A 26,623-nucleotide genomic window follows, 5' to 3' on the forward strand; every position below is an offset into this window, starting at 1 on the left:
AACACTGCGCTCTGGCAAGCGGTAAGGAAGGGGGACAGGTGGCAGACCTGGGCCCCTGCCTGGCCCATCCATCAAGCCCTGGTAGTTAGTACTCCCCACCCCCTCTCGGTGCCCCTGTTTGTGTATACTGTGTACACTGATATTTATTTGCATTTACCATCTTGCATAATTGTATTTTACCTCCTCATCAGTAACCTTCTGTAGGATCAAACGACCTGGTCAACAAAGCAGCCAAGTCCATCTCGCCTTGCAGAGGGCTCTGATGAACACCTTTTCTGACCTAGATTCCATCCCTATAGAAGTTAGTGCCACATTTCAATATTAGAGAAAGTACAAATATGCAGCTGCACCGAAAATCAATCACGGATGCATTCAACTTAGAGTCAGCCTCTTAGTGAGGTCAGGCACCGATATTGGGTCATGAAGTTTGACTCAAGTCGGCACTTCAATCCATCCCAAAGGTGTCTGAATGGGTTGAGGTCCAGGCTCTGTGCAAGTAAGTCAAACTTTTCCAAACCAAACTTGGCAAACCATTGTTTGATGGATCTCACTTTGTGCACGGAGCATTGTCATATTAACACAGGAAGGGGCCTTCCCCAAACTAAAATGTTATTCTACTGTAGGCTATAGCATTAAGATTTCCCCTTCACTGGAATTACAGGACCCAGGCCAAACCAGGCTCTAAGGGGTCTGACTTTGCATGGGACAATCCCACGCATGCTAGGGGTGTTTGAGCATAGGGAAGCACTCTCACACTGCTGCTCTGCTAGCCGGACATGCCCTCATAGTTATGGAACTGGGGTGGGAAGCCATGAGGACACACCTCCTTCTGTCAAAGTCATAGACCCTTTTTGATCTTGAATCTGAGTGTTATAACCAAGGACAGATGCCTTTTACATGCTATGCGCTTCAGCACTCAGCGTCCTCATTCTGTGAGTGTGTGGCTTACAGGTTCTCTCTGAGATGTGTGTTGTTCTTAGATACTTCCAGTTCACCATAACAGCACTTACAGCAATAACAGCAGTTACAGGTGCCCGGGGCAGCTCTAGCAGGGCACACATTTTACAGACTGACTTGTAGGAAAGGTGGCATCCTATGACTGTCACAGAGCCCTTAAGCACACCCGATTCTACTACTAATGTTTAACTATGGGAATTGCATGGCTGTATGCTTGATTTTATGCACCTGTTAGCAAAAGATGTCGATGGTAGAAATAGTCAAAAACACTAATTAGATGGGCTGTCCCGATGCTATTGGCCATGTAGTATATGTAGATATAAACATTTATCAATCTTTTTAATAAATAACTTTTAAATTGATGCTATTTATCTGTGGGTTCAGTCTTATTTTATATTCATGATCATTCTGGTATTTCCTATACATGAAGCGAAGTTAATAGACATGTGCAGTAAGATGATGGAACACCAGACTCACGCGTTTGGCATGGACAGGTCTATAATGGCATGCACCTGTTTCCTTTTGTACACGGGCCAATGATCATCTGACTTAACTCCTTGTTCATTGAATCCAAGATTTGCCATTTCATAATGCTCAGTGGTATAATTGAAGTGACATTTCCAGAACGATAACATGACAAGAACAAAGAATGTGATTTGAACAAGTGTGACCTGTCTTTTGCTAGCCCTGTGTGATGAGATTTTGTGAAAATGAAGAAGGGGGGTGGATTGGGGGGGGGGGGTTATAGGTTGGGACATAGGATATATTAAACGTAAAGCCAGAAGCACCTTATTAATGTGACACTGTAAATCTGTGCTTCATGCAGTTATTCTTCTCCAGATTTACAAAACTATATAGAGGATTTTTTTATCTGAGAGCCTCCTCTCCATCAGGGTAACATTTTGACTAAACAGGCAATCACTTATTATTATATAACTGTGAAAGTGCTCTTTTGGTATAGAAAAATGGCTTTCAATCATGTTCTGGAATCTCTAGGTGGAGTTGGCTGTTTTCAGATACTGCATACCATCCTCCTCTTAATACCTGTAGCTTTGTTATCATGCCACAATCTTCTGCAGAACTTCACTGGAGCAGAACCTGACCACCACTGCAAGCTCCCATCCAACAGTGCCTTGGATAATCAAGACCAAACACAACTCATTAAGCTTTTCATACCGCTGGACCAGGATCAAAAACTTCAGAGGTGCTTCCAGTACCAAATGGTCAAAGATGTTTTGCCTGCAAACAAATCACAGGAAAGAATGGATACTGAGCATTGTAAAGGATGGACCTATGACCAAAGTGTCTTTTCCTCAACCATTGTAACTGAGGTAGGAGTCTTAGAATATCAATTATAAAGAAGTTCTAATTTAGATATCAAGTTTCTAGTTAATGTGGTGGTTTTTCTAAACGTTATTATTATGTTGGCTTATCTATGAGAAGACAATGGGTCACAGCACTATTGCCAAGTACAGGGGGATCTTAACTTTTACTTTAATTATACCCATGCTGTGTTTGCTATTCAGTTGTGTGGCCTGATTAGTCACAATAAATGTATTATTGTTAATAAATATAATGAATAGGAACTGGGAATATTTACAAATAAGAATAGGATTGAGTTTATTACATCACAAACTATTACCCATGTTTAAAAACATTTGTTTTGCTCGTGGAATACACAGACTGAAAAAAAACTACCAGATACAAGTTCATGTACAGAAAGAAAAATAATGCATACAAGAAAATAATATAAATATAATAATTATAATATAATAATATAAACATGAACAACAAAGAAAGAGCCTATTAGCATCAGTGTTTCCTTTGCATTTAGCCAATCACTATTTCACTAGTCATCACTATCTTGCACTAGACTTTGGACACCCGCAAATGATATGGCTTGGACAGGCATATATGCATCTGGGAGCCGGTCTGCATCTGTTCTCATGTATGCAAACATACCCTATGTTAAAACGCTTATTCTCTCCCCTGTCTCTCTTCTCCAATGGCAAGAGGTCATGTTAGACTATCACAAACCTTCAGAGACACTTTACTGGACATACGCAGAATTAAGGTAATGTACGCCACAAAAGCTGGTGTCGTTTTCACCCCGTATCAGCCTCTATATCCAAATTCCATAAAAGATTACAAAATATAATATGTTCAGAGTGGATCAGCAGCTCCTATATATGTAAGCTACAATGGACAGACATCAGGGATATAGGTAAATATGGAAGAATATTTTTTTGTCCATAAATTAGGTATCCAACAAGACCAACCTTGGAAAAATAAACAAATGGGTCAAAAATATAGAAGTTTCACCAATAAGGTAAAATAAAAATATAAATGTTATTATCTGGCACATGCTGCACAAGGATACCCATAACAATATTGGTATATCCCCCTGTATATGAATAAACCATATACAGAATGTTTCTCTTGATAATTATTAAAGCCATGCTGTATATTTTTCTCTTAGAAGGTGTTTCTATTAACATAATTATTTTGTGTATCTAGCTATTACAGAGCAGCATAAAAAAATACAAATAAAATACACTTCTCAGTAATTATAGGGAATCTCCATACAATTAGATGTATTTAGCACCTACCAATATTTATTTATTATATGACATCTACCAGCACAAACCCATGGTGAAGAAACTACTTGTAAATGTAAACCATTGTATTTATTTGTTATTTATAAACACTAAAAGTAACCAGCGTCAGCCAGGGGGGCTGCGGCTGAATATGCCTAAATATTATATATTCCCCTTTTTCTTGCAGTGGAATCTGGTTTGTAACCAAAGCTCTTGGAAGCAGGTAGCACATTCCATTTACATGGCTGGTGTACTATTGGGAGCGCTGGTCTTTGGTAGCCTCTCTGACAAGTGAGTACTGTCAGCCTATAATACTAAATCTATCTATCTATCTATATATATATATATATATATATATATATATATATATAGTTGTTTTATTGTTAGGGTTTTTTGTATGTCACTAAAAACATTAGGTTTCCTAGTTCTATAACCACTTGCATGTGATACAAGCCTTGCATGTGATACAAGCCCACTTGCATGTCTAAAGGATAGGTAAACACCTTTATGGGCTGAAATTGCTATAAAATATCAGTAAATACTGAGTTTCATGAAGTGATAATATTGATAAATACCAGTAAGCACAATGTTCACTGGGTGTCAAATAGCATGTTAGTTTGGGTTCCCATTATAATACAGTCACCTTGTAGTGGCAGATGGGCATTCACAGAACAATCCACATGAAAGAAGAATCACATCTGTGTTCCAGAATATTCTAGCAATGTTGTAGAGGTTATTATTCATTTATTGTGTAATGTGCTTAGTGTCTGCTAGTGCACTTTGTTTTGCATTTGATATAATAGTTCTAATTAGGGCTATCCTATAAGATGAATTCCAAACCATTATAGCTCGCTACCTCAGTATTCTTTCAAATTATAACCTATTATTGAAGGTGGTGCTGCAATAACATGACCCAGGTTCTGCTACCCCACCCATGTGTGTAATGTTGCCTAATATGAGAACCCATTTGAAATGAAATGTCTAGGAGAATGTAGAATGCAAGTTCGAGCTTGGTTGATATTAAACATCTACACATCGGTGACCCAAATTTCTGTTTCGTAGGTTAGGCCGAATGGAGATCCTCACCTGGTCTTACCTTCAGATGGGAATAGCTGGCAGCTGTGCCGCATTTCTACCCACCTTTGATGCCTATTGTGCTTTCCGCTTCCTCTGTGGTGTGGCATCCTCAGCTATCTCTGTCAACAGCATCTCTCTAAGTGAGTAACTCAGGAGGTTAGATTCCAGGGCTATGGCATACAATGCAAATTCTGACCCATTTCATTATATATGAATTATATATGTTCTTGTTAATTTGTGAATGTATCATCTGTAGGACTAATGCTGGGTACACACTATGTAATAATCGCGGCGATCTGCTGATATTTGTCTGCTCTGTCTGATAATCTCAGAAAGTGTATACAGCACCCGGGACCGATTGTACCAAAAGCAGTCGGATCAGATGATTGGATCTGACCTGCGGCACGTCATTTCTCCAAAACCATGAGCCAATATCGTGCACATTTTGTAGTGTGTATGAATTTTCAATCATCTATCCGACGTTTCTGCCCATAGTTCATTTCAAAATGTCACCAAAGATGATTACCTTAGGATAGATTATTGTTCACATTGGAACAATAAATCACTAATGTGTACACAAGAAATCACATGTTCTCTAGATTGTGTAATCACTCTGAAAATCATTAATTTGGTTGGATCTTGAGTAAAATCGTTCAGGTGTGTACCTAGCTTTAGATGGTCTGGTGCTGGACAGCAACTGGGGAACCACTGGTTCACTAAATCAACAAGGTACACAAATCAGTTTCAGAAATATACAATGATCTAATGTTGCTGAGTTTGAATAGGAAGTGGTCAAAAGTCTCTCTAGTCAAATCTCTGACTTATGAATTCAATTATTATGAAATATAATCTTGCTACATCTTACACACTTATATATTGGTTGTGTAGCATGCAGATGTACTAATCTCCTGTGTTCTCCAGTCTTAGAGTGGATGCCCAACCATGGCCGGACACTGGCTGGGAACTTTTTTGGTTTCTCCTACTCATTGGGACAGATAGTTCTCGCTGCTGTAGCATACAAGATCCGAGATTGGCGGTGGCTTCAGTTTGCTGTCTCAGCTCCATTCTGCATCTTCTTCATGTACTCTTGGTGAGACCTAACTACCTCAGTAGCCTGTATCAGGATAGAAAAGTGTCATTACAAGGGGCAGGGGCATCAGAAAGTATGAAGACAATTTTCAAACATTATTCTTTTTCTTGTTCCCATTATTAATAAAGGTGGCTACCAGAATCCGCCCGCTGGCTTATTCTTCGGGGTCACCCTCATAAGGCTCTGAAAAACCTGAGGAAAGCTGCCTGTGTCAATGGGAAACGCAAGGAAGGAGAAAAGCTAACTGCCGAGGTAAAGCTGTGGACCATTCAAGTCATTGGGGACATGGAGCATAAATACCAGACAAAACCCGCATCCTGACCAAGAAGACTATTGGAACATTAAGCTGTCCTCCTCCTTACTGTATCTAGAGTTTTATTACAATTTCCCTACCAGAAGTCAGGAGATAAATATGGCTATTACACAGGGTAATTGAAAACCCCAGCAATGATACATGTGAGAAGCGGTTGCTTTTGTCTCTCCCACAATCATTGTCTCTAGATGCGGAGCACAGGCCAGCCAGTGACTTTATCCATACTGTGCAAGTCACTTAATTAATTCATTTCTTTATTCATTTCTGTGTTTAATCCTTTATCTTTATTACCTAACATCCATCTTGCTTTACCCACAGTTGCTGTGCTGTGAGATGCAGAAAGACATTCTTCTAATCAAAAGCTCACACTCATTCTTTGACCTTATCCGCACCCCTGCCATGAGGCGCATGTCCCTATGTCTCGTCCTGGTTTGGTAAGTCCCTAATTCACTGTTGATGGTCCTCTGGGTATTGTGACTGAAATCCCAAGTTAGCAATTATGTACTCCACATGTTCATTCCTCTATCTAACACCCAATTATCCATTAGTATAATTGGACGATTGAACAGACTTAGGGGTATATTTACTGAAGGTCAATTTTAATAGATTTAAAATCAATAAAAATCAGTCAACATATATCAATTTCGATGTTGTGTTTCTGGGGCCAAATTACACATTTACTAAAAGAAAAGTTTTCATTAGTTTTTTTAAGTATTAGTAAATGCATGTTTTAGACCCAAAAACACCACATTGATGTCGAATGATTTTTATGAATTTTAAATCAATTAAAATAGACCTTTAGTAAATAAACCCCCAAGAAGCAAAAAACACAGACATTTAAAAAGAAAAAAATATACAGTGCATCTGGAAAGTATTCACAACGCTTCACTTTTTACAAATTTTGTTATGTTACAGCCTTATTCCAAAATGGAATAAATTCATTTTTGTCCTCAAAATTCTACACACAACACCCCATAATGACAACGTGTAAAAAGTTTTTGGGGATTTTTGAAAATTTAATTAAAAAAAAACAACTAAGAAATCACATGTACATAAGTATTCACAACCTTTGCTCAATACTTTGTTGATTCACCTGTGGCAGCAATTACAGCCTAAAGTCTTTTTGAATATGATGCCACAAGCTTGGCACACCTATCTTTGGGCAGTTTCGCCCATTCCTCTTTGCAGCACTTCTCAAGCTCCATCAGGTTGGATGGGAAGTGTCGGTGCAAAGCCATTTTCAGATCTCTCCAGAGATGTTCAATAGGATTCACGTCTGGGCTCTGGCTGGGCCACTCAAGGACATTCACAGAGTTGTTCTGAAGTCACTCCTTGGATATCTTGGCTGTGTGCTTAGGGTCGTTGTCCTACTGAAAGATGAACCATCACCCCAGTCTGAGGTCAAGAGCACTCTGGAGCAGGTTTTCATCCAGGATGTCTCTGTACATTGCTGCATTCATCTTCCCCTCTATCCTGACAAGTCTCCCAGTTCCTGCCACTGAAAAACATCCCCACAGCATGATGCTGCCACCACCATGCTTCACTGTAGGGATGGTATTGACCGGGTGATGAGCGTTGCCTGGTTTCCTCCAAATATAACACCTGGCATTCACACCAAAGAGTTCAATCTTTGTCTCTCATGGATTGAGAGTCCTTCAGTTGCATTTTGGCAAACTCCAGGTGGGCTGCCATGTGCTTTTTACTAAGGAGTGGCTTCCATCTGGCCACTCTACCATACAGACCTGATTGGTTGGATTGCTGCAGAGATGGTTGTCCTTCTAGAAAGTTCTCCTCTCTCCAGAGCTACAGAGAAATGCTGTAGCTCTGACAGAGTGACCATCAGGTTCTTGGTCACCTCCCTGACTAGGGCCCTTCTCCCCTTGATCGCTCAGTTTAGACAGCCGGGAAACTCTAGGAACAGTCTTGGTGGTTCCGAACTTCTTCCATTTATGGATGATGGAGGCCACTGTGCTCATTGGGACCTTCAAAGCAGCAGATATTTTCTGTGCCCTTCCCCAGATTTGTGCCTCGAGACAATCCTGTCTCAGAAGTCTACAGATAATTCCTTGGACTTCATGCTTGGTTTGTGCTCTGACATGCACTGTAAAGTGTGGGACATTATATAGACAAGTGTATGCCTCTCAAAATCATGTCCAATCAACTGAATTTACCACAGGTGGACTCCAATTAAGCTGCAGGAACATCTCAAGAATGATCAGTGGAAACAGGATACACCTGAGCTCAATTTTGAGCTTCATGGCAAAGGCTGTGAATACTTATGTACATGTGATTTCTTAGTGTTTTTTTTTTAATTAAATTTGCAAAAATCTCAAAAAAGCTTTTTACACGTTGTCATTATGGGATATTGTGTGTAAAATTTTGAGGACAAAAATGAATTTATTCCATTTTGGAATAAGGCTGTAACATAACAAAATGTGGAAAAAGTGAAGCGTTGTGAATACTTCCCAGATGCACTGTATAATAAATGAACATTAAACTGTGTCAGTGTTCAAGGCACTCCCCTAGGCATGTGAATATAACTAGTTGTCCTATGCAGTAAACACAGGTCTTATGATCCTCATGTAAATGGGAGCACAGCTAGTCTGTTTGCTGTGGATTACTTTACTCCTAGACATGATGGTGTGCTTTTCCTTTTCTCTTCTGTATTCATGTGTAATATACTGTTTCTTATGTATCCTGTTGCTGGAGCCAACAAATTATAAACAATTAAAGCATAAATGTTACAGATTCGGGGAACATAAAATTGTTATTATAAAACCTATGGCTGCTGATCTATTTATGTATTTACTTGATTATGTTCAATAGGTTTTCAAGTAACTTTGCCTACTATGGTCTGAGCATGAATCTTCAGAACTTCGGGATCAGCATTTTCCTGGCGCAGGCAATGTTTGGAGGGGTAGAAATGACAGCTAAACTGCTAATGATGTCCATGATGACCTTTGTGGGAAGAAGAGTCATCCAGTTTGTGTCTCTGGTCCTGGCTGGGATAATGGTCATAGCTTATGGCTTCACATCTCAAGGTGAACGACTGAGATGATTTGTTTTCAAAATGGTTTTGTTTCCATAAAGCAGCCATGGAGAGTAAAAAGATTTCTCTTACATACAAATAATGTACAGGCGCCAATACTGTGGGTAAAGGCTGGGTGCATGGAGAGGGGTAGCGTGGAGCTGTGGCACCTGGAGCAGGCCCATGTTATGGCTAATTCCAAACTCCACATTTTTCTGCCCCACCCACACAGAGCCCCCACCTCCCCAACTGTATGAGTTCACTTGTTTCTTACAGCTTACACTATATACTTTTACTTGCAGATATGCAGATGTTATGTACAGTCTTAGCAGTGACCGGAAAGGCTTTTCTGGCATGTTCTATTACATGTATGTACCTGTACACAGGAGAGCTGTACCCCACAGAAATAAGGTGCGTTTTCTCTGCGATGTTCAGTGAGTTTTATCTGTAACTGTGAAATAATGTCCATTGTACATATATTACATAGATGCAGGTGTATGAATGATAGTTACGTGTAAAAGAACATTATAACATTACTGGTCAGTGTGTGCACCAACAGGTTGGTTTGTACCTACAACGCTTGTCAGAGACATTCATTATTCATTTTCCAGGCAGCAGGGCTCAGTCTCACTTGGAATTGCTTTATGTGAACTCATAAAAAAGGACAATCAATGCAGTTTTGACCAGGAATAACTTTACTGATATAAAGCAGTCAGCCAGGTATAGCTGTAATTTATAGATAATAAAGGGAGTGGAAGCTAAAAACTTATGACATCTGTAATGAGAAAATTAAAAATTATAATTAAACAAGGTCTATTTGGGCCATAATAACTTTTTGGACTGAGGGCCTGATTCAGACCCGCTCACGAGCGCTATGCGCTCGCAAGCGGGTCGATGGTGGCCCAGTGCGCATGCGCATGATGGAGCCGGCTCCGTTGTACACATGCGCGAGACCTGGATAGCGACAGGCAAACCGTCGCTCCGGGTCTCGTACCAAAGGGGGCGTGCTGTCGATGTTGAGTGACAGCACGCCCCCTTTGGTGGGTGGGCCGGGGGAGTGGCTGCCCAAGCGAAGGCGTTCCCATGTGAACGCCTCCGTTGGGGGCGGCCCCACTGACATCACGAGTGATGTCAGTGGGAGAGATTTCAGCTCTGTTAGAGCCGAAATCTCTCTGGGCTTGCGGCAACGAGACCCTACCACAAGGGTCTTGTCGCAAGCCCGATGGTCGCGATGGTCTTGACCATCTCGACCATCTTCCTGGCCGCTTACTATAGCTGTGGGTGGTCACTCACAGCTATGCGAGCGGCCAGGAAGATGGTCACGAAAAAAAACAAGAAGGCCAGCCCTGATTCAGAGCGAGCGCTCTGTCAGAGCGTCCGGCTCTGAATCAGGGCCTGAGTTCCTATGAAATTGTTGACTTTTTCTAGCTGTGTCCTTTCCTCATATAATGGCCCTCATTTAGTAATGAGTTTTATCACCAAAACGAGTGATAAATGTCACTGTGTATGATAAATGGTGCTCCAGCCAATCAGCTCCCAACTGTCAACTGTTAGAAAAATGACAGTTGGGAACTGATTGGCTGGAGGACCATTTATCATACACAGGTCATTATGGTGATAAAACTCGTTACTAAATGTCGGCCATAATGTTTTGTCCAGCAGTGAGCTATGTAGGAACACAAAGCCAAAGTTACCGTAAATTTGTCTAAATCAGGCACATAGACATTAAAGGGCTCATGTCCAGTTAGGCCCAATATAAGAAGGAAACGATGCATGTTTGTAAAGCAAATTTGCATACATATGTTCTGCCAGGTGCGCCTGACACAGCATCCAGCTGTACATCTCCTGACTACGTGCTAACAATTACATCAGTGTAAGCCAGAAACAACAAGTGTATATACCTACGCCCCCCGATAACATAGGAAAAGTGTAGCAATATGGCTAGAAAGTTTAAAACTAGGTACACGCTAGACGACTTGCAAAAGATGCGATGTCGTCAACGATTTCCCCTGAACTTCCAGGCAAAAGATCTAGTGCATACACACTGAGCAATCTAACAAACAACCAAACAATATCTCTTGTATCGTGTGGTTGTTACATCATTAACTATATAATGTAACCATATCACCTGAGCGTCCCGATAGACTGCACGATCTGAGCGGAATCGTTAACGAGATTTACAGATCTTCCTGCATGTACAAAATATCTGAAGATGTGAAGAATGACAACGCGGGAGCACGCAGGGCGCGCATAGTGCGTACACATTTGACGATTTGTCATTCCGTGCGTTGGAATCAGCCAAATCATTCAAAATATCGTCTAGTGTGTAGGGCCCTTTAGTAAAGTATAATCAAATAAAAATGACAATTTCTTTTTTTATTATATAAATAGATGCAACTGTTGCTTTACCCTGAAATCAAATGGGAATCTTAATTTACCACGCAGTTCCAATGGAAATAGCAATTGTGTAAATGCACAGTGATGGTTGTGGCTTAATATAATATAATATAATATAATATAATATAATATAATATAACTGTCACACCAATAAGTTAGGCACTATCAGCTGGAGAGGTCAATCCACAATCAGACAATCATAAGCTGCTCTTTATTGTTACTAATTGTCATCATCATCTTCATGTTTTGGTTTTGCAAAACCACCCTCATGTGTTTTGGATTTGGATCTGCATATTTAATAAATAAATAAATAAAAAAAGCTAAAAAGACGTAAATTTGACTTGTTAAGGTGCATACACATGTAACGATTTTGCAATCAACGATTTTCTGTCAGATTTTCTGTCTGATTTTCTGTCAAATTTTCCCTTGAAAAAGTGAACGATTTTTTGAAGTGTAATGAACGATTCTTATAACGATGAATGAAAAATGTTCCTTCCCTTAATTAAAATCCTTATGTTGGACAGTCTGAAATGGATGATGAATGCTAACTACAAACTACAAACGGGAGCTCACTTGAACGATTATCGTTCATCGTTATAACTCAGAAACTGAGCGATTTTTTTTTTAACGATAACGATGTCGTTAACTTCAAATTGTTCAAAAAAGTGTTACGTCTGTATGCACCTTTTAGCATGCAATCCAAAGCCCAAGTTCAGTTTTTAAATCCGAGTTCTGAACCGCAGGTAGATCCAATCTCGGTTCAACTCGGTACCCCAAAGTAACTCTGAACTCGGTTTGACTCTGAACCCCTAAATTCGGTTGTTGTTGGTTCTCTGAGAACCAGACCCGCATATCTTTAATACTCATAGTGTGCATTACTACTGGACAACTAATAAATGATGTTGCACTATAAAGATATCGATCACTAAAACTGCTCAACATGACCTGACCTCTGATCCTAATACAGTACAACTCTTTGACACTGTACTGTATGTAGACATAGGACTGAGGGGGTCGTTCAGAGTCGGTCGCAAGCGCTGAGCAATTGCAAACGACTCGATGTTGCCCCTCTGGGCATGCGCACGATGGAGCCGGCTCTGTTGTGCGCATGTGCGAGACCCAGCTAGTGACGGATGCTAGGGGTCTCGCAGCAGACGAGGCGAGCTGTCGATGATGAGTGACAGCTCGCCCCATTTGGGAGGCGGGCAGGGGGTGTGCCTGCCCAAACGGAGGCATTCCCGCCGGAATGCTTGCCGTTTGGGGGCGGCCCCACTGACATCATTGCTGATGTCAGAGGGCAGCTTCCTGTTCGATCAGAGCAGGAAGCTCTCTGGGGCTTCCGAGTGCCCAGACCCAACCTTAGGGTCTAGTTGTAAGCCGCGATGGTCTTGACCATCGCGACCATCACCCATGTCGGTCGCTAGAGCTGTGGGTGTTAACCCACAGCTTAGCGATCGACAAGGAGGTGGTCGTTCAGGATGCAAGCAGCCGCCCTGATATAGTGCGACCGCTTGCAACTAGCGACCGCCTCTGAATGAGGTCCTGAATACCTACCCAAGAAGACTGGACCAAAGGACATGAAATAATTCAATTCTGTTACACTTTATACAGATATACAGTCAGGTCCATAAATATTGGGACATTGACAGAATTTTCAGATTTTGGCCTCTATTCACCACCACAATGGTTTTGAAATGAAACAAACAGTATGAGCTTTAACTGCAGACTTTCAGATTTAATTTGAGGGTAATTACATCCAAATCGGGTGAACGGTGTAGGAGTTACAACGGTTTCAATATGTGCCTCCCACCTTTTAAGGGGCCAAAAGTAATGGGACAAACTAAACAATCCTAAATCTAACTTTCACTTTTTAATACTTTGTTGCAAATCCTTTGCAGGCAATTACAGCCTGAAGTCTGGAACGCATAGACATCACCAGACGCTGGGTTTCATCCCTGGTGATGCTCTGCCAGGCCTCTACTGCAAATGTCTTCAGTTCCTGCTTGTTCTTGGGGCATTTACCCTTCAGTTTTGTCTTCATCAAGTGAAATGCATGCTCAATCAGATTCAGGTCAGGGGATTGACTTGACCATTGCATAACATTCCACTTTTTAGCCTTAAAAAACTCTTTGGTTGCTTTTGCAGTATGCTTCGGGTCATTGTCCATCTGCACTGTGAAGCGCTGTCCAATGAAAATTCTGTCAATGTCCCAATATTTATGGACCTGACTGTATGACACTATACTGTATAGATATAAGACACTATACTTTATACAGATATAATACACTATACATTATACAGATAAGACACTATACTTTATACAGATATAAGATGCTATACTTTATACAGATAAGACACTATACTTTACACAGATATATGTCACTATACTTTATACAGATATAAGTGACTATACTTTATACAGATAAGATACTATACTTTATACATATATAAGACACTATACTTTATAGATATAAGACACTATACTTTATACAGATATAAGGCACTATACTTTATACAGATATACGTCACTATACTTTACAGATATAAGACACTATACTTTATACAGATATAAGACACTATACTTTAGTTTATATAGATATAAGACACTATACTTTATACAGATATACGTCACTATACTTTACAGATATAAGACACTATACTTTATACAGATATAAGACACTATACTTTATATAGATATAAGACACTATACTTTATATAGATATAAGACACTATACTTTATACAGATATAAGACACTATACTTTATACAGATATAAGACACTATACTTTATACAGATATAAGACACTATACTTTATACAGATATAAGACACTATACTTTATACAGATATAAGACACTATACTTTATACAGATATACGTCACTGTACTTTACAGATATAAGACACTATACTTTATACATATATAAGACACTATACTTTATACAGATATAAGACACTATACTTTATACAGATATAAGACACTATACTTTATATAGATATAAGACACTATACTTTATACAGATATAAGACACTATACTTTATACAGATATAAGACACTAGTTTATACAGATATACGTCACTATACTTTACAGATATAAGACACTATACTTTATACAGATATACGTCACTATACTTTACAGATATAAGACACTATACTTTATACAGATATAAGACACTATACTTTATATAGATATAAGACACTATACTTTATACAGATAAGACACTATACTTTTATACAGATATAAGATGCTATACTTTATACAGATAAGACACTATACTTTACACAGATATATGTCACTATACTTTATACAGATATAAGTGACTATACTTTATACAGATAAGATACTATACTTTATACATATATAAGACACTATACTTTATAGATATAAGACACTATACTTTATACAGATATAAGGCACTATACTTTATACAGATATACGTCACTATACTTTACAGATATAAGACACTATACTTTATACAAATATAAGACACTATACTTTAGTTTATATAGATATAAGACACTATACTTTATACAGATATACGTCACTATACTTTACAGATATAAGACACTATACTTTATACAGATATAAGACACTATACTTTATATAGATATAAGACACTATACTTTATATAGATATAAGACACTATACTTTATACAGATATAAGACACTATACTTTATACAGATATAAGACACTATACTTTATACAGATATACGTCACTGTACTTTACAGATATAAGACACTATACTTTATACAGATATAAGACACTATACTTTATATAGATATAAGACACTATACTTTATACAGATATACATCACTGTACTTTACAGATATAAGACACTATACTTTATACATATATAAGACACTATACTTTATACAGATATAAGACACTATACTTTATACAGATATAAGACACTATACTTTATATAGATATAAGACACTATACTTTATACAGATATAAGACACTATACTTTATACAGATATAAGACACTAGTTTATACAGATATACGTCACTATACTTTACAGATATAAGACACTATACTTTATACAGATATACGTCACTATACTTTACAGATATAAGACACTATACTTTATACAGATATAAGACACTATACTTTATATAGATATAAGACACTATACTTTATACAGATAAGACACTATACTTTATACAGATATAAGACACTATACTTTATACAGATATAAGACACTATACTTTATACAGATATAAGTCACTATACTTTATAGATATAAGACACTATACTTTATATAGATATAAGACACTATACTTTATACAGATATAAGGCACTACACTTTATACAGATATAAGTCACTATATAGATATAAGACACTATACTTTATATAGATATGACACTATACTTTATACAGATATAAGACACTATACTTTATAGATATAAGACACTATACTTTATAGATATAAGACACTATACTTTATACAGATATCAGTCACTATACTTTATAGATATAAGACACTATACTTTATACAGATATAAGGCACTATACTTTATACAGATATAAGACACTATACTTTATAGATATAAGACACTATACTTTATAGTTTCTACAGATAAGACACTATACTTTATACAGATATAAGACACTACTTTATACAGATATAAGACACTATAGTTTATACAGATATAAGACACTATACTTTTTACAGATATAAGACACTATACTTTATATAGATATAAGACACTATACTTTATACAGATATAAGACACTATACTTTATACAGATATAAGACACTAGTTTATACAGATATACGTCACTATACTTTACAGATATAAGACACTATACTTTATACAGATATACGTCACTATACTTTACAGATATAAGACACTATACTTTATACAGATATAAGACACTATACTTTATACAGATATACGTCACTGTACTTTACAGATATAAGACACTATACTTTATACAGATATAAGACATTATACTTTATATAGATATAAGACACTATACTTTATACAGATATAAGACACTATACTTTATATAGATATAAGACACTATACTTTATACAGATATAAGACACTATACTTTATACAGATATAAGACACTATACTTTATACAGATAAGACACTATACTTTATACAGATATAAGACACTATACTTTATACAGATATAAGACACTATGCTTTATACAGATATAAGTCACTATACTTTATAGATATAAGACACTATACTTTATATAGACATAAGACACTATACTTTATACAGATATAAGGCACTACACTTTATACAGATATAAGTCACTATACTTTATAGATATAAGACACTATACATTATATAGATATGACATTATACTTTATACAGATATAAGACACTATACTTTATACAGATATAAGGCACTACACTTTATACAGATATAAGACACTATACTTTATAGATATAAGACACTATACTTTATACAGATATCAGTCACTATACTTTATAGATATAAGACACTATACTTTATACAGATATAAGGCACTATACTTTATACAGATATAAGACACTATACTTTATAGATATAAGACACTATACTTTATAGTTTATACAGATAAGACACTATACTTTATACAGATATAAGACACTACTTTATACAGATATAAGACACTATACTTTATAGATATAAGACACTATACTTTATAGATATAAGACACTATACTTTATAGTTTATACAGATAAGACACTATACTTTATAGATATGACACTATACTTTATACAGATATAAGTCACTATACTTTATGCAGATTAGACACTATACTTTATAGATATAAGACAGTATACTTCATACAGATAAGACACTATGGCCGTATTAAATTTGGAGCGAAAAGCAGAGATCGGCAAAAACATGTCGCCGATGAAGTCATTTCGCCAGGCGAAAAGTATTGCCGTATTCAATTTCAAAGATATCCTGCCTAGGTGGAAAATCAATGCAATGTAACAGGCGAAAAAGTTTCGCCTATGAATAGCAGGCGGGAAAAAGTGCAGAATTGGGGTTTTAGGGTACATTATTGCGGGAACCCCTGTGCAGCCTTAAACTGCGTCAACATTTAAAAAAAAAAAATAACACCCCCCCAAAAAAATCACTTTCATTATGGGGAAAAAAAAAAAAGTTGGGGGACAAAGTTAAAAACTAGCGTACTAAACTCCACTGAGGTCCCCAAGTATGCACCAGGTGTTTTTTTTCATTGCAGGTGCTTGCGGCAGGTGGATTTTTCAGGTTATTTAAAACTTAACTTAGCAACTTTTAAATATTTTGTCCCCCATTTTCAAGTACCCCAAATTTGCTGGGATAAGTTAATTTCTGCCAAATAACCTCCTGAATACTATTCTTCACCACTAAAGCAAAAACGCAATTTAACAGCTATTGAGCCCGTTTAAAAATACCAAATACCTTCAGCAAGCCAAATCGGGGGGGGGGGGGGGTACCATAGGGAACCCCCAAATCAGAGAATCTTTTGGGGGGTGTTAGGCTGATTTCTCCAAATCTGACATGACTTTCTGCCTGTTTCAGTTTCGCCGGGTCCCATTTTCGCGTACTTTCAAATTGAGAACGGGGTTAAGCGGGCATGCGCGCGATACTTTTCCGCCTCCAAAACAGGTGAAGTAGGTGGAAAGTCCTGGAGGCGGAAAAGTATCGCGGGTGCGAATCAAATTAAATACGGGCCTATGCTTTATACAGATATAAGACACTATCAGGGCAATTCAATTTGGAGCGAAAAGTCAGTTTTTGCGATAATTTCGCACCGATGACGTCATTTTTGCTGGTTTTGGTTTTACACCGTATTCAATTTCAAAGACTTTTCGCAGGTTCGAAAAGTCTTTGAAAAAAAACGGGGATAACTTTTCACCACTGAATAGGTGGCGAAAAAAAGTGCAGAATTGGGGTTCAGGGGTGCAGGCTTAAAAAAAAATAGCCTGCATCCCTGGGAATGTCATTTAAAAATAAACTGTGTCAAAAGAAGTTTTAAAAAAAATAGGGACACCCCAAAAAGATTATTGAAAATTTGGGGTGAAAAAAAAATTGGAAAAAAGTGTTTAAAAATAGGGAAATAGGTTCAGGGCTATTCTGCAAATATGCGGCAGGTGTATTCTAGAATAGGCTATTAGCGGCAGGTGCATATTTGCAGAATTTTCAAATAAAGACTTTAGGGACTTAAAAATATGCTAGTACCCATTTTCATGTACCCCAAATTTGATGGGACCACTTAAAAAAACGAATAAAAAAACCTAAGTGCTCTTCTGCCTCACTTCTTCAATGTCGGGAAAATAACACCTGCAGACACTATTTAAATCCCCGACTTTCATTTGCAGGCTAAAACGGGGGTCCCCATAGTGATCCCCCATGTTTTTACAGTTTTAGGGGGTTCCTACAATTTATTCCAGGTAAATTTCATTTTTTTTCGCAGATCCTCCTTCACCTGGTCCTGTTTTCGCAGCTTTCAAATTGAATACGGGGATAAAGCGGGAGCGCGCCCGATACTTTATCCCAGGAAAATCTCCAATGTGGAGCGAAAAGTCCAGCATGGACTTTTCGCTCCCATATTGAATACCCCTCTAAACTTTATACAGATATAAGACACTATACTTTATACAGATACAGTATGACATACTTTATACAGATATAAGACACTATAAAGTAAATAAATGACAAATAAAATATAGTAAAATAGAAATTCCTATTTGGTTAATATAATGTTGAAATAGTATTAGGTATCAAATATGCAGAGATAGCTATTTGTACCTAAATATGTATAGGGGATGATATGTATAGGGGATGCAGTCAGGAAGACGACGGTCAAAATGCAGACCGCCGACTTCCCGACTGTCAATGACAGGCGTCCAAATCCCGAAGCCTGTCATTATACCTACGCCAGGAGCCCAATGCCCGGCATACCGAATGAAGGTAAGCCGGGCTGCGGGCACAGACAGCCGCGTGGGGGGGGAGGTTAGGTTAGGGGCTCCCGTTGGGGACTTAGGGTTAGGTACCCCCCTAGGAGAGTTAGGGTGAGGCTAGGGGAAGGGGGGATTAGGGTTAGGCACCCCTGGGGGGGAGGTTAGAGCTAGGCACCCCCCTGGGTTTATGCTGCAGGGAAGGGGGGTTAGGTTTAGGCACTTACAGGGGGGGTTAGGGTTAGGCACTTGGGGGGGAGGTTAGGGTTAGGCACCCCAAAGGGAGGGTTAGGGTTGGGGACAGGTGGGTTAGTAATAGTTAAAAAATTACCTGTCGGGATCTTCTGTTGCTGGTCTTCCGGTGTCGGGATTTGAACCGCCAGACATGCGTCCGGCAGTGTTTCATACAGATCCCATGTATAGTGGTGTTAGTATGCACTGTGATGTACATTATCTTATATATAAAATTCTTTGGTCTGTTTGTTTATTTGTTTGTCTGTCCAATTATGCATTCAGAAAACCCTGCACCCATTGGTATGAAACCAACGCGAGGTGGTCCAGTTGGATCCAGGTTTTAGGGGGGTTAGGGTCTTGGTCGGACCTCCCGTTGGTGGATGCTGGGCAGAAGTTTGACCTGGGGAGCCTGTTCTGGGCCTTCCACTGGATGGATTTGGGATAAAACTTCACAGAGAGGTGGCAATTGGTCTGGAATGCCTAATGGAGTGGTTGGGATCGCAGTCAGACCTCACGGCAGAGTTTCCCAGGCAGAGCTTTGACCCAGGCAGCCGGTTCTGGGCTTTCCACTGAATGGATTTGGACGACATCACATAATTTGGACAAAAGCTTCACAGAGTGGTAACATTGGATCCCAGAAGACATACTAGGGGGGTGAGGACCTGGTCGGACCTCCCGTTGGTATTCGCTGGGCATAACTTTGACTCAGGGAGCCTGTTCTGGGCCTTCCACTGGATGGATTTGGATGACATCACATAATAAAACTTAATAACTTGAAGATTTGAACCCGAGCAATGCCGGGTGCTTCAGCTAGTTGTACATTAATCATATAAAATAAGGGTGGGTTGACAAATATGGAGTTTATTTACGAAATGTCTTGCTAGTAATAGCACTGCCCTTTTAATGTTCGGGCAGAAACATGAACAGAAGTGTCGGACTTTGTAAATAGACCCTTATGTCTTTATCTCTGTGCCATAGATTCTCTTTTATGACATATTTTAAGAGAGATTTGGTCATCAACTTTTTTTTATAAGAAATGCAGCTCTGACTACTGAACATGTTACCCAAACTGATATAAATAAAAGTAGAAAAAGGATAAGTGGGACATCAACATCAGATAACTTAATGCAAGTGGTAAGTTTAGATGGCAACTGGCTAGAGATTTATTAGGCAATATACATTAGGCTCCATAATACTGTGATTTGTTTATAATCTATTTGTTGATTACTAAGTAGGAATATTTTTTGATTGTTTTTCCTCAACTTGTGAAATACAGTACATGTCTAATGATACTTTAGCACCAAGACTTTTATATACAATCTTGGAAAGCACTTACAAAAGGGCTATATTTAGTGCATGGTCTAAGTATTACCTAGTGTAACATTCCAATCTAATTAGCTCTCCTTGTCCCCTACAGACAAACTGGACTTGGCTTCAGTGCTACGAATGCTCGCCTGGGATCCGCTGTAGCCTCTGTTCTGCATTTAACAGGCGATTTCTCATCTACATTATTACCCATGATTTTTGGAATCACTCCTATTATAGCAGGTTTCTTTTCCTGCCTTCTGCTGGAAACCAAAGACTCCTCACTACTGGATACCATCAATGAAGTTGAAAACAGGTTGGTGATGCATTTTTCTGTACTAATTCCACAATATTGCAGGCCCTACAGTCCAGTCCAGAGAGCACGCAGTGTTTACATATCACCGTGATTTTCCTAATGCAGACGTTGGTAGAAGTTTCGACAGCGGGAGTGCAGGAGGTACAGGGGAAAGAGACGGCTTCTCTACCCTCCATGTATCTTTTTTCTCCATGTGCACTGGTTTTAAGGTTGTTCATATGGGGGATGATTCTTAGCTATTGCTTATATGTCAGCCTGAGTACACAACTGCTCAGAGTCACACACATCTCAGCCCCATCTTCACTGGTGACTTATTGGGTGTAACTGGGCGGCAACTGGGTGTTGGCACATAGGATGATTGTTCCGTGGGTGTGTAGATGGAATTGCAGGATATTCAGAGTGAGTATGGGAAGAGATCCATTTGATTCCAGATGAAGATCTTAAAGTGTATCCGCTATGCAATTCTGTAATATGTAATAGTAATAGGGGCTGGGTATGGGATGTCGGCACTCAGGATCCCAGTTGTCAGAATCCTGACGCCGGCATCCCGACAGGGTTAAGATACCGACACTTGTTGGTCAATATCCTAACCCTACCCCTAACCCTTCCTCCCTGGTGCCTAAACCTAACCTCCCCCTAGTGTCTAAACCTAACCCACCCCCTAGTGTCTAACCCTAACCCTCCCCCTAGTGCCTAACCTTTCCCCTAATGCCTAGCCCTAACCCCTTACCCCAGTACTTACCATTAGGATTGCGGCAGCTGGGATGCCAGCACCTGGATTCTGACAGGTGTCAGGATTCCGGAACCGGCATTCTAAGCACCACAATCCTGGCTGTTGGGATTTTGACCGGATCCCAGTAATAGAATAGTATATCCCAGGGCTCGACAAATCCCGGGCGCCAGGTCGCCATGGCGACTAAGATTTTAGTCCTGGCGACCGGGATTTCCAAGCCCCCCATAGAGAAGCTCCATTTGTCGGGCACCCGCTGAAATTTTACCATCAGGCACCCGACCCCCTGCAGCTGCAACCGGAGCTCACTCCTGAGTTCCGGCATTGGGCTTCCCCACGGGCACTATGACGTCTCTCCCATAGTTACGAAGAGCGGCGGCAGCCGGAGCTCACTCCTGAGCTCCAGCGACCAGCTCCCCCACGGGCACCGAACAGCGGCAGACAGCAGCGGATGCAGGATCCTGGCCTAAGGTAAGTATTCTGCTTTTGTTTTTTTGTGTTACACTGGGCTTAGTACTGGGGGCACTATTGCAGGGGGCTTACTACTGGGGGCTTACTACTGGGGGCTTACTATTGGAGGCGGAAATACTGGAGGTACTATTAGAGGGGGCTTAGTACTGGGGGCACTATTACAGGGAGCTTACTACTGGGGTACTTTTACAAGGGGCACTATTACAGGGGGCTTAATACTGTGGGCACTATTACAAGGGGCTTACTATTGGGGGCACTATTATAGGGGGCTTACTACTAGGTTGAGGGGCACTGAAAGGGCATGTGTGGTGGTCTATACAAACTTTCATAATTTTGGTAATGGTCGATGGTCTGGCTCCTAAACTTTTAAGCTGGCTTTTAGATTTGCCCTGGTATACCCTAAGCAAAGTCTAATTGCAATTTAAAGTTTGCATTTTTTGAAAAATCAGCTATAAAACTTATTTTCTGTGACATAAATGCATAAGACCTTATTTAGTGTGGATTTAAAGTTCATGATCTGTTACTTATCAATGTGTTGAAAGCTCAGGAACATACTGCCAGTGCATGGCCGGTTCTTATTGCATTAATACTTATGAATATTCATAACGGCCAAGAAAATGGCTAACTGTATGCCTCACTTGCTGAATTTTGGGACCTGCAGTGAGGTCATTTGTTTCAGGGCCAGCTCTAGCGGTAGCCGTGCCCTGTGCAGCATAGGTAGTCGTCGCCCCCCAAGTCGTGGCCTAATTACCATAGGTCATGCCCCCTAAATGACGTTATTTGGGGGCATGCCCTCATGGCACGCCTCCTGTGTAACATCAGGCTGGGGGTGAGCCCAGCACTCTGTCACTAGCTGGGCTTCCCCCAGACCTCTCCTGGCACTGAATGGATGCCGCGCGCATGCGGTCTGGCACCGCCACACAGCTGCTGCGGTGGAGGTGCCCAACCTCCCGACCAGACCACCCGCGGGACACTACGGCCCACGGGTGGAACAGCGGGATAGTGCTGTTCTGCTGAAATCGGGGTGTTGGGAGGGTTGCACCCTCTATGGGATGATGCCTCTGTTCTACCGCACTGGTCGAACATACCTTGAGCCGGCCCTGATTTGTTTCACCATGGCATCATCAAACATTTGCTCTACCCACTTCCCAAAATTCGTAAGTCTCCTGCCCATTCCAGAGAATAGACAAGCATACTGTACGCAGACATGTACAAAAGATGAAGGGGTAGATGTACTAAGCCAGCGGTTTTCAACCGCTGTGCCACGGCACACCGGTGTGCCGTGGGCGGTTGTTTAGTGTGCCGCGCCGCCGTTGGAGTCTGCTGTCAGAGCCGCCGATCAGATTACTGCAGTACAGTCATTGCGGCCCGGGCAGCGCTGCCGCTGAGCTCTTCTGGGAAACTCAGGCGCGCCCGGGCCGTGACTCTGTAGGCGCGGCGGCGTGACATCACAGGTCATGTCTGCCCGCTCAGCCAGCCAGTCATCCCGCCTGATCCCCCCAGCCCTCCCTCCCTCCCGCTCCACCTGTCCTCTCCGCCTGTCCCCTAGTGTACTTACCGGCCCGCTCCACCCCACGGCTGCACTCTGCTGCACTGACAGCTCTGCACTGTCAGCAGATGAGGCACAGCCTGGTAGGTGCCAATAAATCTTTACTTATTCTTAACGTGGGAGCAAGGTGCGTTTTTTCTGTAGGGGTCAGCCAGTGTTGTATTTTTGTGTGTGGGGAGCATTGTGGTTTATACTTATTCTGTGTGGCCAGCCAATGTAATTGCTTTTTCTGTGGGGACCAATGTTTTGTATTTTTCTGTGGGGGCCAATGTATTGTTTTTTTTTCTGTGGGGGCCAATGTAGTGTGTTATTATTCTGGGACCAATGTATGTGTGTTTATTCCTGCGGAGGCCAATGTAGTGTGTTTATTCCTGCGGAGGCCAATGTATGTGTTTTATTCCTGAGGGGGCCATTGTAGTGTGTTTTATTCTTGTGGACGCCCATGTATGTGTGTTTTATTCCTGCGGAGGCCAGTGTTTGTGTGTTTTATTCCTGCGGAGGCCAATGTATGTGTGTTTTATTCCTGCGGAGGCCAATGTATGTGTGTTTTATTCCTGCGGAGGCCAATGTATGTGTGTTTTATTCCTGCGGAGGCCAATGTATGTGTGTTTTATTCCTGCGGAGGCCTATGTATGTGTGTTTTATTCCTGCGGAGGCCTATGTATGTGAGTTTTATTCTTGTGGACGCCCATGTATGTGTGTTTTATTCCTGCGGAGGCCAGTGTATGTGTGTTTTATTCCTGCAGAGGCCAATGTATGTGTGTTTTATTCTTGCGGAGGCCAATATATGTGTGTTTTATTCCTGCGGAGGCCATTGTAGTGTATTTTATTCCTGCGGAGGCCATTATAGTGTGTTTTATTCCTGCGGAGGCCATTGTAGTGTGTTTTATTTCTGCAGAGACCATTGTATGTGTGTTTTATTCCTGCGGACTCCAATGTACGTGCGTTTTATTCCTGCGGAAGCCAGTGTTTGTGTGTATTATTCCTGCGGAGGCCAATGTACGTGCGTTTTATTCCTGCGGAAGCCAGTGTTTGTGTGTATTATTCCTGCGGAGGCCAATGTATGTGTGTTTTATTCCTACGGAGGCCAATGTATGTGTGTTTTATTCCTGCGGAGGCCAATGTATCTGTGTTTTTTCATCTGTCTCGCACCCCGCATTGCCGGATGGTGTGCCTTGGCAATTTTAAAATCTTGAGCTGTGTGCCTCAAGTTGAAAAAGGTTGAAAATCACTGTACTAAGCCTTGGAGAGAGATTAGGTGGAGAAGAGATAAAGTACCAACCAATCAGCTCCTAACTGTCATTTTACAGGCTGTGTTTGAAAAATGACAGTTAGGAGCTGATTGGTTGGTACTTCATCTCTCTCCACTTCATCTCTCTCCAAGGCTTAGTACATCTATCACCAATACAGAAAAAAAAGCAGAACTGCTGCAACAACACAGTAAATTAAGTATATGTTGTCTGTTCACATACCTGTTTATGGTGCAGCTGTGGGTAGGTGTCAGCTATTTTTTACCTCTAGGTTTACAGGAGAACTCCATGTAACGTTCAACTCATTGGTCCTCTTGCCACACCTATATTTAGAAGCTCCTATCCTGGCCTCACCTAACCATCTTCCAGATGACAACCCTATAAAACTATTTCTATTAGAACTGTTAAGGCACTGGTACTTAGGAAGTACTCTGGTACTTAGGAAGATTCAGTGGGGGAGAGAATACAATTTTTAATTGAGTTTTTGAGAGTAGGACAGATCTGTTTATTTATGGTACAAATCTCAGGTAACTTTCTTTAATGGGAGTTTTTCCATCCACAGGTTTAAAGAAAGTTCCCCAGAGTCAGAGAATGAAGACTGGACTCATTTACACGAAGTCCCCTAATGATAGGATCAGTATGAGCAACAAAGAATCCAGATGGAACAGAGTCCATGATTTTGTATACTTCACAGTAATCCTTCTTGGGAAAGTTATGACGTTGTCATGAAGATTGTCCAGCCAAGGGAAAATCGTCCGGCCAAAAGAATGCTCTTAGATACAGAGCAAAATAAGAGCACCTCGCAGCTGGCATTGGAGAAAGTATGGCTGGATATTAATGGCTACCTCCATTGAGTCTGCTGGAACTGTAATATATTCACTGAATGAGTTGTGGATTTTTCTATAGTGAAAATTAGTAATTTTTGGTTAGGTGTTATTTTCTATGCATGGTAGCTTGCTCAATGAAAGCCTCATTTAGAGTTAGGTGTAAGTCCATTTGTGAGGCATAAATATAAGCATTTTCATACTGCACATGTGTACTAAAATGCATTAAGTTTCAGCATATTATAAACTTTAATGCCTGGAGAGGGGGAAAAAGGCACGCACGCATTTTGTACTTTGAGGGGATGTATACAAAAGCATAGCACACCCTCAGGAGATGAGATCTAAGAGACTTATACACATCCACTGATACACTTGGTGAATCTTATGCGGGTACCGCAAGCGTAGTGTAAAGTTAAGTCCCTTGGACTGTCGAAAAAACCAGTGGCTTTCATGCATCCCACCCACTTCCTAGTGAAATGGGACGGGATTGATATGATGTAATTATTTGAGAATCGCAGCATTTTGGGCCCGTTCAATCTTCATATATCCAGAATATATGGCATTATACCTGATGGGACAGGACC

The 26,623-nt window shown here is 40.2% G+C and overlaps 1 protein-coding gene across 1 annotated transcript; it reads left to right on the top strand.

The window, feature by feature from the left end:
* The first annotated feature begins 1,922 nt into the window (after positions 1 to 1,922).
* On the top strand, positions 1,923 to 25,859 carry LOC148515333 (solute carrier family 22 member 20-like). The gene is made up of 10 exons (XM_088480135.1): positions 1,923 to 2,288; positions 3,742 to 3,845; positions 4,617 to 4,771; positions 5,553 to 5,721; positions 5,850 to 5,973; positions 6,353 to 6,468; positions 8,861 to 9,075; positions 9,365 to 9,473; positions 21,012 to 21,215; positions 25,778 to 25,859. Exons 1-10 carry the CDS (start codon positions 1,923 to 1,925, stop codon positions 25,839 to 25,841), a joined length of 1,626 nt encoding a protein of 541 aa, XP_088336261.1. The 3' UTR covers positions 25,842 to 25,859.
* The last annotated feature ends 764 nt before the right edge of the window (positions 25,860 to 26,623 follow it).

The sequence above is a fragment of the Taudactylus pleione genome, unplaced genomic scaffold (genome assembly GCF_031769625.1).
Source record: "Taudactylus pleione unplaced genomic scaffold, aTauple2 ptg000250l, whole genome shotgun sequence".
Classification (NCBI taxonomy): domain Eukaryota; kingdom Metazoa; phylum Chordata; class Amphibia; order Anura; family Myobatrachidae; genus Taudactylus; species Taudactylus pleione.